The 15,781-nt window shown below is 38.9% G+C and overlaps 1 protein-coding gene across 4 annotated transcripts in view; it reads left to right on the top strand.

Moving 5' to 3' along the window:
- Positions 1 to 15,781, top strand: part of lima1b (LIM domain and actin binding 1b) — a 91,677-nt gene that overhangs the window by 58,065 nt on the left and 17,831 nt on the right. For all 4 annotated transcript variants that reach the window (XM_051676608.1, XM_051676610.1, XM_051676607.1 and 1 more), the window contains exons 5-6: positions 13,427 to 13,484; positions 14,710 to 14,807. In XM_051676608.1, the coding sequence (XP_051532568.1) occupies positions 13,427 to 13,484; positions 14,710 to 14,807 (156 nt within the window). The remainder of the gene's footprint in view (positions 1 to 13,426; positions 13,485 to 14,709; positions 14,808 to 15,781) is intronic.

Genomic DNA, 15,781 nt, shown 5'->3' with positions numbered 1-15,781 from the left:
AGTAGTATATATAGAATGTACAGTAGGCTGTAGTGTACTGTATTGACATTCAGGCTGTCGGTTGATAGTAAGTTGTTAAGAGAGAATATATATAATAATAATATAATTTATGACAGTCCGGTGTGAGATATATGAGTAAGAGTAATAAAGTGCAGTGCTGATGTATTTTGATCGTGGGAGATCAAGAGTTCAAAAGTCTGATTGCTTGGGGGAAGAAGCTATCATGGAGTCGGCTGGTGCGGTTCCTGATGCTGCGATATCGCCTGCCTGATGGTAGCTGTGAGAACAGCCCATGGCTTGGGTGGCTGGAGTCTCTGATGATCCTTCGAGCTTTTTCACACACCGCCTGTTATATATTTCCTGGAGGGAGGGAAGCTCACCTCCGATGATGTGTCTGGCAGTTCGCACCACCCTTTGCAGTGCTTTGCGGTTGTGGGCTGTGTTATTGCCGTACCAGGCGGAGATGCAGCCAGTCAGGATGCTCTCTACAGTGCAGGTGTAGAACCGTGTGAGGATGTGGCGGTTCATTCCAAACTTCCTCAGCCGTCTCAGGAAGAAGAGGCGCTGATGAGCCTTCTTCACAGTGACTTCAGTGTGGATGGACCATGTGAGTTCCTCAGTGATGTGGACACCCAGGAACTTGAAGCTGCTGACTCTCTCCACTGGTGCTCCATTGATGGTGATGGGACTGTGCTCTCGGTCTTTTCTTCTGAAGTCCACCACAAGCTCCTTTGTCTTACTGACGTTGAGGGAGAGGTTGTGCTCCTGACACCAGTGTGTCAGAGTGTGCACCTCCTCTCTGTAGGCTGTTTCATCATTGTCAGTGATCAGACCTACCACCATCGTGTCATCAGCAAACTTAATGATGGCATTGGAGCTATGTGTTGCCACACAGTCATGTGTGTACAGGGAATACAGGAGTGGGCTGAGAACACAGCCTTGTGGGGCTCCAGTGTTGAGGGTCAGTGATGAGGAGATGTTGCTGCCTATTCTAACCACCTGGCGTCTGCTTGACAGGAAGTCCAGGATCCAGCTGCACAGCGAGCTGCTTGGAGGGCACTATGGTGTTGAATGCTGAGCTGTAGTCTACAAACAGCATTCTCACATAAGTGTTCTTTTTTCCAGGTGGGAGAGAGCAGTGTGTAGTGTAGATGCAATGGCATCATCAGTGGAGCGGTTGTTGCGGTAAGCAAACTGCAATGGGTCAAGAGAGAGAGGCAGCACAGAGCAGATGTAATCTCCGATTAGTCTCTCAAAGCATTTGCTGATGATGGGGGTCAGAGCAACAGGACGCCAGTCATTTAAGCAAGTGATTTTTGATTGCTTTGGAACAGGCACAATGGTGAATGTTTTAAAGCATGTGGGGACTACAGACAAAGAGAGGGAAAGGTTGAAAATGTCTGTGAAAATACCAGCCAGCTGGTTCGCGCACGCTCTGATGACGCGGCCCGGAATGCTGTCTGGGCCTGCGGCTTTGCGGATATTCACCCGTCAGAGGGATCGGGTTATATCCGCTACAGAGACGGAGAGTGAACTAACCTCTGTAGCTTCGGCCGCGAGAGCTCTCTCCGCGAGGGCGGTGTTATTTCCCTCAAAACGAGCATAAAAAGTATTTAGCTCATCCGGGAGAGAGGCAGCGATGTTTATGGCAGAGTTTTTATTCCCTTTAAAGTCCGTGATGATGTTAATTCCCTGCCACATGCTTCTAGAGTTGGTGGTGTTAAACTGTCCTTCAGTCTTGTTCCTGTACTGACGTTTTGCTATTCTGATTTTCGGAGGGCATAACTGGCTTGTTTATGCTCCTCCGAGTTCCCAGAATTGAAAGCGGAGGTCTGCACATTAAGTGCCGCACGAACATCTCTATTTATCCATGGCCTCTGGTTCAGGTAGATCCATGTTGTTCTGGTCGGAACGACGTCCTCCATGCATTATGCTATAAGCGTAAAGCTTGATGTCGTCATCACAGGCGGACCGGAACATCTCCCAGTCCATGTGATCAAAACAGTCTTGTAGCATAGAGTCTGATTGGTCCGACCAGCACTGGATCGTTCTGAGGGTGGGTGCTTCCTGTTTCAGTTTCTGCCTGTAAGCGGGCAGAAGCAGAATGGAAGAGTGGTCCGATTTGCCAAATTGTGGGCGGGGGAGGGATTTGTAGCCATCCCGGAAGGGAGAGTAGCAATGGTCCAAAACCCAGTCCCCTCATATGTTGAAACTAATATGCTGGTGGTATTTTGGTGCGACTGATTTGACACTGGCTTTGTTAAAGTCCCCGGTCACAATGAACGCGGCCTCAGGGTGCGCGGTTTCCTGCTCACTTATAATCCCATACAGTTCCTTGAGTGCCCAGTCTGTGTCGGCTTGTGGCGGGATATACACAGCAGTGATAATGACCGCTGTGAATTCCCTCGGTAGCCAGAATGGTCAACACAGAAGCATAAGAAATTCCAGACCAGGAGTGCAGAAAGGCTTGATAGAATGTACGTTCCTCTGATCACACCAGAATTTTTTGATCATAAAACATACACCACCACCTCTGCTTTTACCTGAAAGGTCTTTCGCTCTGTCCGCTCGGTGCACGGAGAACCCCGCGGGTTCAATGGCTGAGTCTGGAATCTCCGCAGACATCCAAGTTTCTGTAAGGCAGATAATGCAGCAGTCCCTTGTCTCTCGTTGGAAAGAGATCCGCGCTTTCAGCTCGCAGAGCTTGTTATCCAGAGACTGAACATTTGGCAGTAGAATACTGGGTAGCGGGGGTCAATTTGCGCGGCGTCTTACTCTGATGAGAACGCCGGCTCTGTTTCCCCTTTTCCTCCTGCATTTCCGCGGCCGTGCAGCCCAGACAAAGGGCTCCGCTTGCGTGTTTGTAAACAGCGGGTGTGAAATTGCTGAACCAATGTCCAAAAGTGTTTGTCTGTCGTAGACAATAAGGCAGACAACATCCAAGACAAAAAACATAAGAATTGTGAACAAAACAAACAAAACACTGCCATGTTGTGTCGGAGCTCGCAACGCAGCAGCCATACTCGGCGCCATCTTGAGTCCAATTTGTTCGAAATTTGTTGTGTATTATCTAGGTATAGTGCTGACAAAAATTTCCAAACCATTCATGAATAACGCTTCAACGAATTCTACAGCGAACACGCAAAAATGGACGTGATGCTATAACTCCACAACCCTTTCACGTATTGACACGAACCTTACTATGTATCATAACAAGGATGACCTGAGGCTACCTGCAGTGTTCCCCTACTGTCCATACTCCCTGTTTGCAATTTTGAACTTTCATTACTTTTTAATTTTATTTTTTCCTCTTCTTCTTGTTCTTCTGCTCTTTGAGTTTGCATTCCCCCTTAGAACAGCATATAGGGAAGTTATGAAATTTGGCACACTGATAGAGAACACCCTGATCTATAACTCACCTAAATTTGGGGTCTCTAACTCAGTCCTTCTAGTGCCACCAACTGTTCAAAATTTCACTCGCATTTCAGCCTATAACTTTTGAACCGTGAAAATTATTTTTCCTTCTGAATCCTTGGGTCATACCCCAAAAGGAAATGTGGCATAATTGTTCAGCTCCGCCCACTCGATTTTCCGTAATTTAGAATTTTACGAAAGCCTACTTTTCAAACTCCTCCTAGACCATTTGTCAGATTCTCTCAACAAATATGTGTATCATCTAGGTACAGTACTGACAAAAAGCTTTTTATAAACCAAACCTTTCACAAATAACACTTCAATGAATTTGATGGCGAACATGCAAAAATGGACGTGAAGCTATAACTCTGCAACACTTTGATGTATTGACAGGAAACTTACTACCTGTCATCACAAGCATGCTGTGAGGGTACCTGCAGCGGTTCACCACTGTGTCACCTAGTGGTCAGGAGATATAAATAAATATATATTTTCACTTATAACTTCTGAATAGTTTGGCCTAAAATTATGCGGCTGGTCTCTTTATATTCCTTGGGTCATGCTGAGTACGATGATGCCAAATTTGCCATGGTCAGCCATACTCCCTGTTCGTCATTTTGAATTTATAACTTTTTAAATTTATAATTTTTTCTCTTCTTTTTGTTCTTCTGCTCTTGATTCTGCATTCCCCCATAGAACCGTACATAGGGAAGTTATGAAATTTGGCATACTGATAGAGAACAACCTGAACTATAACTGAACTAATTTGGCATCTTTAACTCAATCCCTCTAGCACCACCAACTGTTCAAAATTGCACTCGCATTTTGGCCTATAACTTTTGAACCGTGAGGCCTAGAAAAAAAATTGTTTTTCCTCTGATTCCTTGGGTCATGCCACAAAAGGAAATCTGGCATAAATGTTTAACTCCACCTACTCGATTTTCGGCAATTTTGAATTTTACGAAAGCCTACTTTTTCAAACTCCTAGACCGTTTGTCCGATTCTCTCTAAATTTGTTGTGTATCATCTAGTGACAGTACTGACAAAAATATTTTTGATAGACCAAACTGCTCACAAATAATGTTTCAACGAATTCGACGGCGAACATGCAAAAATGGACATGATGCTGTAACTCTGCAACGCTTTGATGTACTGACACGAAACTTACTACCTGTCATCACAAGCATGCTGTGAGGGTACCTGTAGCTTTTCACCACTGTGCCGCCTAGTGGTCAGGAGATATGAAAAATGGCTATTTTCACTTATAACTTATAAATAGTTTGGCCTAAATTTATGAGGCTGGTCTCTTTAGATTCCTTGGGTCATGCCAAATATACTAATACCAAATATGCCATGGTCGGCCATACTTCCTGTCCGCCATTTTGAATTTTATTGAAAAACTACTTTATCAAACTCCTCCTAGGCCGTATGGCCGATTCGCACAAAATTTTTAGTGTATCATCTATGTACACACACAACAAAAAATGATCAAAAGCTGTTTGATAGATGACATGGTTCTCGAATAGTGCATCAACAAATTTGATGGCATGTTGCCAAAAAGGCATCAGAGGCTGTATCTCTGCAATGCTTTACCGTATTTTCATGAAACTTTGTGTGTCATAATGACCACACCCTGACCGCACCATTTACATTTGGTGACAGTGCCACCTACTGGTCAAAGTTATAAAAGACTATATAAAATTTGAGCAATTCTACCTATGTTTTTTATGCTGCTTTCTTAAAGTCATAATCAATGATACTTCCTTACATGCCGTTGGTGTGCTTGACCCGGTATTGCTGCTTGCAGCTATATTTAGTATTAGTATTATTATTTGTTGTAATATCGAAATTGGTATCGAGAGTCGTCAAATGTCGCTGCAAACTATTGAAATTTTTGTATCATGACAACACTGCTTACATATGGTGCATGGTAGATATCGCTATAATAACATCATGAAAAAGTAGATCTCATTTCACAGAAGTGTGAGCACCTCTGTTTTGAGCACTCCATATTCACTTTAATTTAAATTTTGCACAATTCCAAATATGTTTGGCCACTACATGTTAATGTACAAATACAAATAATACACCCCATGGCACCGGGAGGAGATGTTAAAATGAGGAGCACATTATACATGATGGCAAAATAAAAGCTCGGCGGTTAACTCTTTGGTTAACTGGACTGCATAGCAATGCCTTGTGCATTACAAAAAATTAAATTATTTTGTATAATAATTAAAAATAATCAATATAATATTAGAATATTACAGTAACATAACATTCAAGTTGGCTGGGTTCCAGTAATAATTATGATGAATAGTGGGCCGAGTATCACAAAGTAGACAAAAAGAGGTACTCAGTGGAGTGATTTTTTTTTTTTTTTTTTTTTTTTTTTCAAGTGTGAACTCTCAAAGAGTAGCCTAAGTCTTTTTATTGGCAGTAGAACATAGGCAAAACATTACCAAATTTTGGTCAAAAGGAATCATATGCTATTTTTTCATTTATCATATAGCAGTTTAGATAACAATCGCAATATTATATTTTGTCCAAACCGTGCAGCTATACTACTGACTGTGCAGTCTGTACAATACACATCATAGCCAAAACTTTTGTCCCAATTGTCCCAATTGACAGCATTGAATGTGTGTTTTACACCATCTGTCCAGCTTAGAAGCAGTCGCACTGCAAAACTGCACCACAAAATTTCTGACACTGCCAGAACCCTAAGATTCATTGCAAAGTCAATTAATTGGCCATCAGTGAACGTCACACTACGTGACCAAAGACTTCTGAATTTGCCCTACAGCAAGGTATATACTGCCATTCTCCATTGACCACTCTCATCAACAAGGCGTTTACGTCCACAGAACTGCCGCTTACTGGATGTTTTCTGTTTTTGGCACCATTCGGAGTGAATCACATCCAGTGAGAGGCAGTTCTGTGGATGGAAATGCCTTGTTGATGAGAGAAGTCAACAGAGAATGGCCAGACTGGTTCGAACTGACAAAGTCTACGGTAACTCAGATAACCGCTCTGTACAATTTTATTGAGAAGAATAGCATCTCAGAATGTTATTCTGAGATGCTGGTTGGCACTGGGGGCATGGGGGGACCTACACAATATTAGGCAGGTGGTTTTAATGTTGTGGCTGTTCAGTGTATATATATATATATATATATATATATATATATATATATATATATATATATATATATATATATATATATATAGTAGAAAATGCTATAAATGTTTTTCAAAAAGTTGTGAAACCAGCATGGACGCAGATAACAAGATTACATCTCTACAAATTTGAACTAGATTTTTAAAACATTTCTCATTTTTATTTGTCAATGACCCACAGACCTCCATTGAAAATGTATTTTGTAGAAAAATTAGGTCTTTGCTTTGATTAAACTTGTTAAGAAATGACATTTAAATATTTGCATTCTGAATTCTTGCATATTTAACCAATTATACCTTCCTTCACACGTGCACAGTTGACCATAAAAATGCATATAATGATGTCATGACAGTGGCAAAGCGGCAAAGCTCTGCCATGGCATTTCATTTACAGAATCATACCTTTAAACCTAAACTTACCCAAAACTTTAACACTATTCTTTAACTACCTTGTAAGCATTGCTATTTCTTTCATACTGTAAAATGCAAATCTAGTTCTCTTTTACAGTTACAAGAAACCAGTTTGCTAACAAATGTGACTAAATGATCATACAACCCCAATTCCAAAAAAGTTGGGACAGTATAAAAGATGACAATAAAAACAAAAGGAGTGACCTTTTACTTTGACTTGTATTCAAACAAAAACAATATAAAGACAATGTACTTCATGTTTTACCTAATCAACTGCATTGCTTTTTGAAGATATACATTATTTCTGAAAATAATGCCTGCAACACATTCCAAAAAAGTTGAGACTGGGGCAGTTTAGGACTAATAACAATATGATGAGTTGAAATAACAAGGTGATATGAAACAGGTGATGTTAAACGGGTGAGGCAATTGTGTTATAGTTTATAAGGAGGGTCAAGGCTTGCCAATTTGCCAGCAGATGCGGTGGCAAATAATCCAGCACTTTCAGAACAATGTTCCTCAAAGACAGATTGTTAGGATTTTGGACATTTCATCCTCTACAGTACAAAATATATTTAAAAGGTTCAAGTAATCCAGTAAAATCTCAGTGCGTAAAGGGTAAACTGTTTTCAGTCAACACTGTTCTCCGCTGTATCCACAGATGCAAGTTAAGACTTTACAATGCAAAGTAGAAGCCATACATCAACGCTGTCCAGAAGCGCCACTGACTTCTCTGGGCTCGGTCTCATCTGAGATGGAAAGTAAAACAGTGCAATCGTGTTTTGTGGTCCGAGTCCACATTTCAAATAGTTTTTGGAAAAAACAGCCATCATGTTCTTCGGGCCAAAGAGGAAAAGTACCATCCAAGATGTTATTAGCATCAGGTCCAAAAGCCAGTGTCTGTCATGGTGTGGGGGTGTGTCAGTGCCCATGGCATGGGTAACTTGCACATCTGTGAGGGCACCATTAAAGCAGAAAGATGAGCAACATATGCTGGCATCATACTGCCATCTTTTGCAGAGAAGTCACTGCATTTTCCAGCAGGACAACGTCAAACCACATTCTGCCTGGGTTACAAGTGCATGTGTGTAAGAGGAGAGTTCTCATACTAGATTGGCCTGCCTGCAGTCCTGACCTGTCTCCAATTGAGAATGTGTGGTGCATTATGAAGCACAAAATATGGCAACAAAGGCCCTTTACAATTGCGCAGCTGAAGACCTGCATAATGGATGAATGGGGGAAAATTCCAATTGCAAAACTTAACCAACTTGTGTCTTCAGTGCCCAAATGCTTAATAAGTGTTATAAGAAGAAATGGTGATGTTACACAATGGTAAACGCCCAACTGTCCCAAATTTTTTGGAGCGTGTTGTAATCATCTGATTTGAAATGAGTGTATATTATCGAAAAATCAATTAAATTCAGTAGGTAAAACATCAAATAATGTGTTTTTGTAGTGCTTTCAATACAGCACAGGGTGAATAGAATTTATAAATCTCTTCTATTTTTTTTTTTTTTTTTTGTTCATTTTGCATACTGTCGCAATGTTTTGGAATTGAGGCTATAAATCAGTACTATTTGTAGATCAGCCTTGATCATGTTCTAACCAACATCCTGATCTGACCCTGTTTACAGTATATATATAAGTTCTTCTATTTGATAACCAACTTTTTTTCCTAATGTGAGAATGTTTTAATGTGACACAACAGAAAGTAAAAGAAAGAAGTTAGAAGTTATTCTTGGTGTTGGAAGAATAGATATTTTATGATGCTCATGAAAGTTTTGAAGTGAGATGTAACTGTTGTCAAATTTCCAGAATTGCTGATAGATTTAAAACATTATGTGCAGTAGGCCTGCTGCTCGATGACATATGCACATGTGAGCACATATTGCATTCAGGCTGTTTATTGAAGTTTTGGTTGTTGTGGCTCCTTTACAGAGAGCAAACAAACACTGAGGTCATTGACTTCCAGATGTTTGCCTTCCAAACTGAATAACTAAAACATATTCCCACTACTTAGTAGGTCGTCGTGGTGGCGTGGTTACTCACCTCAATCCGGGTGGCGGAGGACAAGTCCCAGTTGCCTCCGCTTCTGTGACCGCCAGCCGCTTATCACGTGGCTCGCTGAGCATGACACCGCGGAGACTCATGCTACTCTCCGTGATCCACGCACAAATTACCACATACCCCATTGAGAGCAAGAACCCCTAATCGCGACCACGAGGATGTTACCCCATGTGACTCTACCCTCCCTAGCAGCTGGGCCAATTTGGTTGCTTAAGAGACTTGGCTGGAGTCACTCAGCACACCCTGGATTCAAACTCACGACTCCAGGGGTGGTAGTCAGCGTCAATACTCGCTGAACTACCCAGGCCCATAATAAGTTCTTTGAAATATAAAATTAAGACAAATTAAGTGCAAAGATGTAAAAACATTATATTTTGAAATGTTAACATTACTTGAAAAATAAGGAGGTACGTGTAGCGTGCAGGCAGGCAGGACAGGAACAAGCAAGGATGAGACAATGATGTGTGAGAACCCAAATGCAGTTATTTTATTGAATCCAAAATGAAAACTAAAAGACTTGACTTGACTTGACTTGACTTGACTTGACTTGACTTGACTTGACTTGACTTGACTTGACTTGACTTGACTTGACTTGACTACAACATCGCAATAGCACAATACTCAACAAAGGACTAGAGAACATGAGGGCTATATACACAGACTAGGTAAACAAGTTAACAAGACAACCAATGAAAATACAAAACTGATAGCAAGACAATGAAACATGAACCAATAATAAGACTAAACTAATAACAAGATAACAAGACTACTAAAACATGAACCAATGAAAAGACAAGACAGATAAACCAATGAGAACAAAACACATGAACAAGAGGGAAACAGGATAATCACATGACTAGACAAGTGTGTCTAATTGTACCAATTTCAAAATAAAAGACCTGAAAACATGAACAAAAACACATTTAAACATGACAGTATGCTTAAATTAAATAATTTAGGTTATAGTGGTTCAGCTGACATAAAAGTTCGGAAACCTCTGCTTTATATTACTGTGCTCTCTTAGTAACTATGTTAGTCAGATAGCCAGGTGGAGTTTGTGGTGATGGCTCTGTTAAAGTCCTGTTCTTTAAAAAGGGGTGTGATGCAGAGACAAGGATGTGTATTGTTCTATCACAGTGAGGCAATTGTTTGAGCTGCTTCCTTACTCCAAAAATGCTGGTTGGAAAGACAAAGAAAGCAGAGCTCTGGTGATGCTGTGGATGAGTCTGTCTTTGGCTGTTATTCATAACATTGCATGCAATAGTACGATTTACATTTATTTAAATTGGATTCATTTTAGATTTAGATTAGATTTATTTAAATATGCTTAACATTTCTAAGTAAAAAAAAATGATATGCCAAAGCAAATGTAGGTCACTGTAAAAATAAAAAGTTAATATAAAACTTAAAAATAAGGAACCAGCTGCAAAACATATTTGAGTTTAAGGGAATTAGTTGTACCAACTTAACAACTGTTGGATTGGATTGTATATCTAAGTTCAATAAACTTTCATTTTTAGATTTGGCTGACCATAATTTTCTGTATTTTTGATATGAAAACTACATTTTTAGGCACAAGATGATCACTTCCACATCAAATCATGTATTAGTCCCACCAGATTAAATAGGATGACTTATTAAGCGGTAGATGATTACCTCTATATACTTTTAAGACACTCAAAACTGAAGAAACTTCAACAAAGCAAGCACTAATCACCCTGATGATGACTTCAAACAAAATATAACTTTTTACAACAAAACATCATTAAAAAATGAAACTGTAAGTTATACTTTCACCACCAATCTTGATATAGTATATTCTTACTGCTACACAATTAATAAGTTGCACATACATAAATGGCATAACTGTTGATTTTCATTTTTGCAAGTAATCTCATATTTTTCTACATTAGATAGTTGAAGCAACTTTTCAAATAGTGTTTGTCTGACAAAATGGAAGCCATTTACCAGAACTACGAATTTTGTTTAGTAAATGTATTAAGTTAATTCTATTCATTAAATTTAAATAAATACATTTAAATAAATACTTCACATATATTCTGAATTCATAATAAGTACAATGTTTAAAGATTTCTTAATTAAGTTGGATGGAACTTTGTCACACCATTAAATTGCATAAATCCATGGGGCAAGACATTGTACCTGGATAAATAAGTCTGAACACATACAATGGTTCAGACTTATGGCTATTTATCCAGGTACAATGTCTTGTATGTGTTATAACACATAAAGCACTCTATTTTTATTTTTATTTTTTTATTTTTCCCCCAATTTGGAATGCCCAATTCCCAGTGTGCTTTTAAATCCTCGTGGTCGCGTAGTGATTTGCCTCAATCCAGGTGGCGGAGGATGAATCCCAGTTGCCTCCACGTCTGAGACCATCAACCCATGCATCTTATCACGTGGCTTGTTGAGCGCACTGCCACGGAGACATAGCACGTGTGGAGGCTTCCGCGCTCAACTCACCACACGCCCCACCGAGAACGAACCACATTAGGAGCGACCATGAGGAGGTTACCCCATGTGACACTACCCTCCCTAGCAACCGGGCCAATTTGGTTGCTTAGGAGACCAGGCTGGAGTCACTCAGCACGCCCTGGGATTCGAACTAGCGAACTAGTGAACTCCAGGGGTGATAGCCAGTGTCTTTTACCACTGAGCTACCCAGGCCCCCTATGTAAAGCACTCTTTACGTTTTTCACTGACAGGGTTTACATCAGTAACGCATAAGTTCATCCACCTACAAAAATAAGCCCACCCCTAAAAGAACAAATTTACAGCTCAAGTAACACATTGTACTGCGGAAAAAAATAATATAACCGCTATCAAAAAATGAGCTTCACATATTTACTTTTAAACACTCTGGCACAGTTCTCCCATAGACTTATGTAAACATGAATAATTATTTTCTGTGATAATTATCATCATCTCACATATACTGTCTATAGAGCTTAACTTGTTTGGAACCCAGAATATCCTTTTAATAGATAGGATGTATTTTCCATTTAAATTGCCATTTGTGTTTTTCAGTTGCCATGTAGGACGATCACTCTGTGTGGTGAGTTAATGCCCAGCTTTCAGACGGAGGGCTTTACGAGAATTTGTCCTAGTAAAACTGGTCACAAACACACTTACACTTACATGGGCATTAAGATAACTGCTGTGCATGCTGTCTTGTACACCTTAATGCTATTTCACACTTGCACTGGCATAAGTTGTGTGTTTGCTCCATGCTCGATATGTGTGTCATAATGATGTCATGGTACTGGAATGCACATGCTTCTTACCTCCCCGGTCTCTGGAGGACTACAAAATCAGCAACACCCTCCACTGCTTTCTTCCTCTCTGACTCCACTCAGTTAATCAAAACACTATAGTTCTCACTCCATATGCAACTGCTGCTGAATTTCAAGAATTTAATTTAAAGTCAGTTTCCTAATGTGATCAGTGTGAAGTGCTCAGGATACCTGTATGATCTCATCTTGTTTTAACCTGTATCCTCTTGTTCAACATGCCTTTCATCTGTTCTGCATACTAATCCTCTGATGGTCTACCAGATTATATTCAACAGATGCATCTCAGGATAACAGCAATTCTTAGCACAGGGATCACTGAGTTTGATTTCCTCTAGTGAGTTGAGTTTACTTTGAGAAGTCTCACTAAAGAAAGCCTTAAATAACTTTATACTCCATCAGCTACATCTTCAGAACTGATATACACTTTTGGTTGTTAAGGTTTTGTCAGAAAGTGTTTCTTTGATTTTGTATCTGATTATTATAAAATCTTAGTAAATTTTTTTAAATTATATTCTGTTAGGTTTAAGTTATACTATGTTCTTTCAGTGGTAACACATCAAACAAATTTGATGACATGATGTCATAAATGATTTGAGGCTGTATCTCTGCGACACTTCAATATATTGACATAACATTTTGTATGTGTCATTGCAACCATGTCCTGACGTATTATTTTGGTAACAGTACCACTTATTAGCCAGATGTTTTAAGCATTTGTATTTTTTTATTTTGTAGTTTTAAGCATTTGTTGCAATTTCTTCTCTGTGGTTTTTAAACAGTTTTTTTCTTCTAAATGAATCTAAAAGAATGTTATGCAATTAAATATTTAATATATAAATTTGTGCTGCATTACGTTTTATTTCCTACAGTGCTTACAGGTGGATGCCAGTGTTGCGGTGTGTGTGTGTGTGTGTGTGTGTGTGTGTGTGTGTGTGTGTGTGTGTGTGTGTGTGTGTGTGTACTGTCTCTCTCTGTCTATTGTGGTCAGATATATTGAATCTGTCACTGGTTTATTGAGTTCTTACTTTTTTCTTCAGGCACAAACAGAAACAGGCAGCAGCTCAGAGGACATGGACACACAGATGGGAAATAAAGGTAAATTCTACAAACTACGACGCACTCAGCGAAATCTTTTTTCTTTTGTTTCTGTTCTGTTTATAATCTGGGTGGTTACTGTAATTATTGGACCGGTGAATTTTAAACTTAAAAAGAGAAAAAAAAGGTTTATAAAGAAGAAACTGAAATAATAATAGAGAGCCAGTAATATATTTTGTGAGCCCCTTGCAAAAAATGGCTGATTAGTGATGAAGTAGCAATGTATGGTAAATCTGCAGCAATAATTTGCAGATGTTTGCAGCTCTTAATTGGTAGTGGTGAACCAGCAGCAAACCTCTGACAACAATGAAGAGTTTGGTGCAAAGCTCACTTGCATGTGGAAATAATGAGTGGCAGATTTGTAGCATGTTTGCTACAGGGGTTTGCTAGAACTCTAGGATTTTGTAAGGGCAAAAAATTCATTAGTTTCATGAAAAAAATAAAATAAAGATGCTTCTCTTCACCAAAAATGCATTCAAGTGATTAGTAATACTACCAAAAACATGAGTAATATTGTAAGTTATTATTAATGTTTGAAATAACTGTTTTTTTTTTAAATAAATATATATTTATTTAGTTTAAAATTCATCCCTATTTTTTCAGCAGTCTACTAAGAATTTTTTTTTCACATAATCCTTAAGAAATTAATCTAATATGCTAATATGGCACTAACTTATTATTAGAACAGCTGAAAAGAAGCAAATCTCTCTAGAAATTCATCAGTCTATTGTTCTTTTGAGAGATTAACCTATTCCATGAACTACTTTCTTGAAATAACAAAGCACACTGGATCTAATTAGGATAGAGAGAGAAATTGACAGTGCTGCTTCACAACAACAACAACAAGAAGTACATCAGAGTCTCTGGTTTGAGAAACAGACCCCTCACAGGTCCTAAACTGGTGGCTTCAATGAACAGTACATACCATACACATGTTTCATCTGCAACAGTGAAGAGAAGACTCTTGGATGCTGTCTTTTTGGACAGACAGCATTTATTTTTAATGGAAATAATTATTTTTAACATGATAAATGTCTTCACTGTAATTCTTGATCAATTTAAATCATCCTTGGTGAATACAATTATTATTTTCTTTCAAAAACATAAAGACTTCATGCTGATTCTAAACTTTTAAATGGTATTGTATACAGTACTGTATATTTATGTCTATTTAATGCTCAGTGCTATTGAGGTTAGCCAGATAACAGTGAGTATTCTGTTGTAGGTACACCCAGTCTGAAGCGCAGCACCTCTATCAGGGACAGGATGGCAAAATATCAGGCAGCAGTCACCAGACAAGCCTCTTTTACCACAACACGCCCTGTAAGTGTGATCATGTACAGTTCACAGTGTTTACAGACACAAAGGGCCTTTTACAGATGGCTTGCAGAAACATGTCAATTTAAAGGCACAGTGATGCAGTGTATGCGTCTGATACCTCTGAAGATTAGTGAAGCAATGTATTATTTTCATGTTTGTGGAGAAAAATCAAACACTGACCATTGTTCGATTTGTAATTTTACATACAGCATGAAATGAATGAACATATAGCTCTACTGGAGTCAGTACAATTTTAGTTATCTATTTGATTATCTATAAAATGTATTAAAGCCATCAGGCTAAAATACACCAATCCCATCAAGCTTATTTGGTACTGTGTGGTGCTCATCAACTCTCTCTGTCAACTCAGGGTTTGATTCTGAGTTTAATATATGTTCACGTGCACATGCATATGAATGAGTGAACAGCCAATTGTGTGAAACATGGTGAGAGAGAGAGAGAGAGAGAGAGAGAGAGAGAGAGATCGATCAAAGACTGCTTAGCCAAAGACGGACCACTTGTATTAAAAATAAATGGGAGAAAATGGAACGACCAGGTGGCTATAATTACACTGAAGATGGAGCGCTCTCACTCAGTATTTGGCCACTGTTTTTATTTTATTTTATTTTTTTATCATTTCACTTTTGAGGAGGTACCACTCTGCCTAACAAACATAATATCCTATCCACTGCAAATAATTATGTGTCAAATCTAAAGAAGCATTCAGTGGTGTGCTTGCATGTTTTCTCCACTTTACATTGCATATCTAATCAACTTCTTTTTCATTTTAATTATTATTTAAATGATCACTCTGAGTGTCACATAACCATGTGTCACTATGTTTCACTATTGTTTTGTTTATCGAATACAGCAAAATGCCCAAATACATGTGATTTCCGATTCACAATCTAATCCACACTTAAATGCTGAACTGATTGCATAAGCATGGTAAAATTAGTTTTAGTTTCACAAATTTT

This window comes from Myxocyprinus asiaticus, chromosome 37, assembly GCF_019703515.2.
Source record: "Myxocyprinus asiaticus isolate MX2 ecotype Aquarium Trade chromosome 37, UBuf_Myxa_2, whole genome shotgun sequence".
Lineage (NCBI taxonomy): Eukaryota > Metazoa > Chordata > Actinopteri > Cypriniformes > Catostomidae > Myxocyprinus > Myxocyprinus asiaticus.
This window is presented reverse-complemented; position numbering and strand designations above follow the sequence as displayed.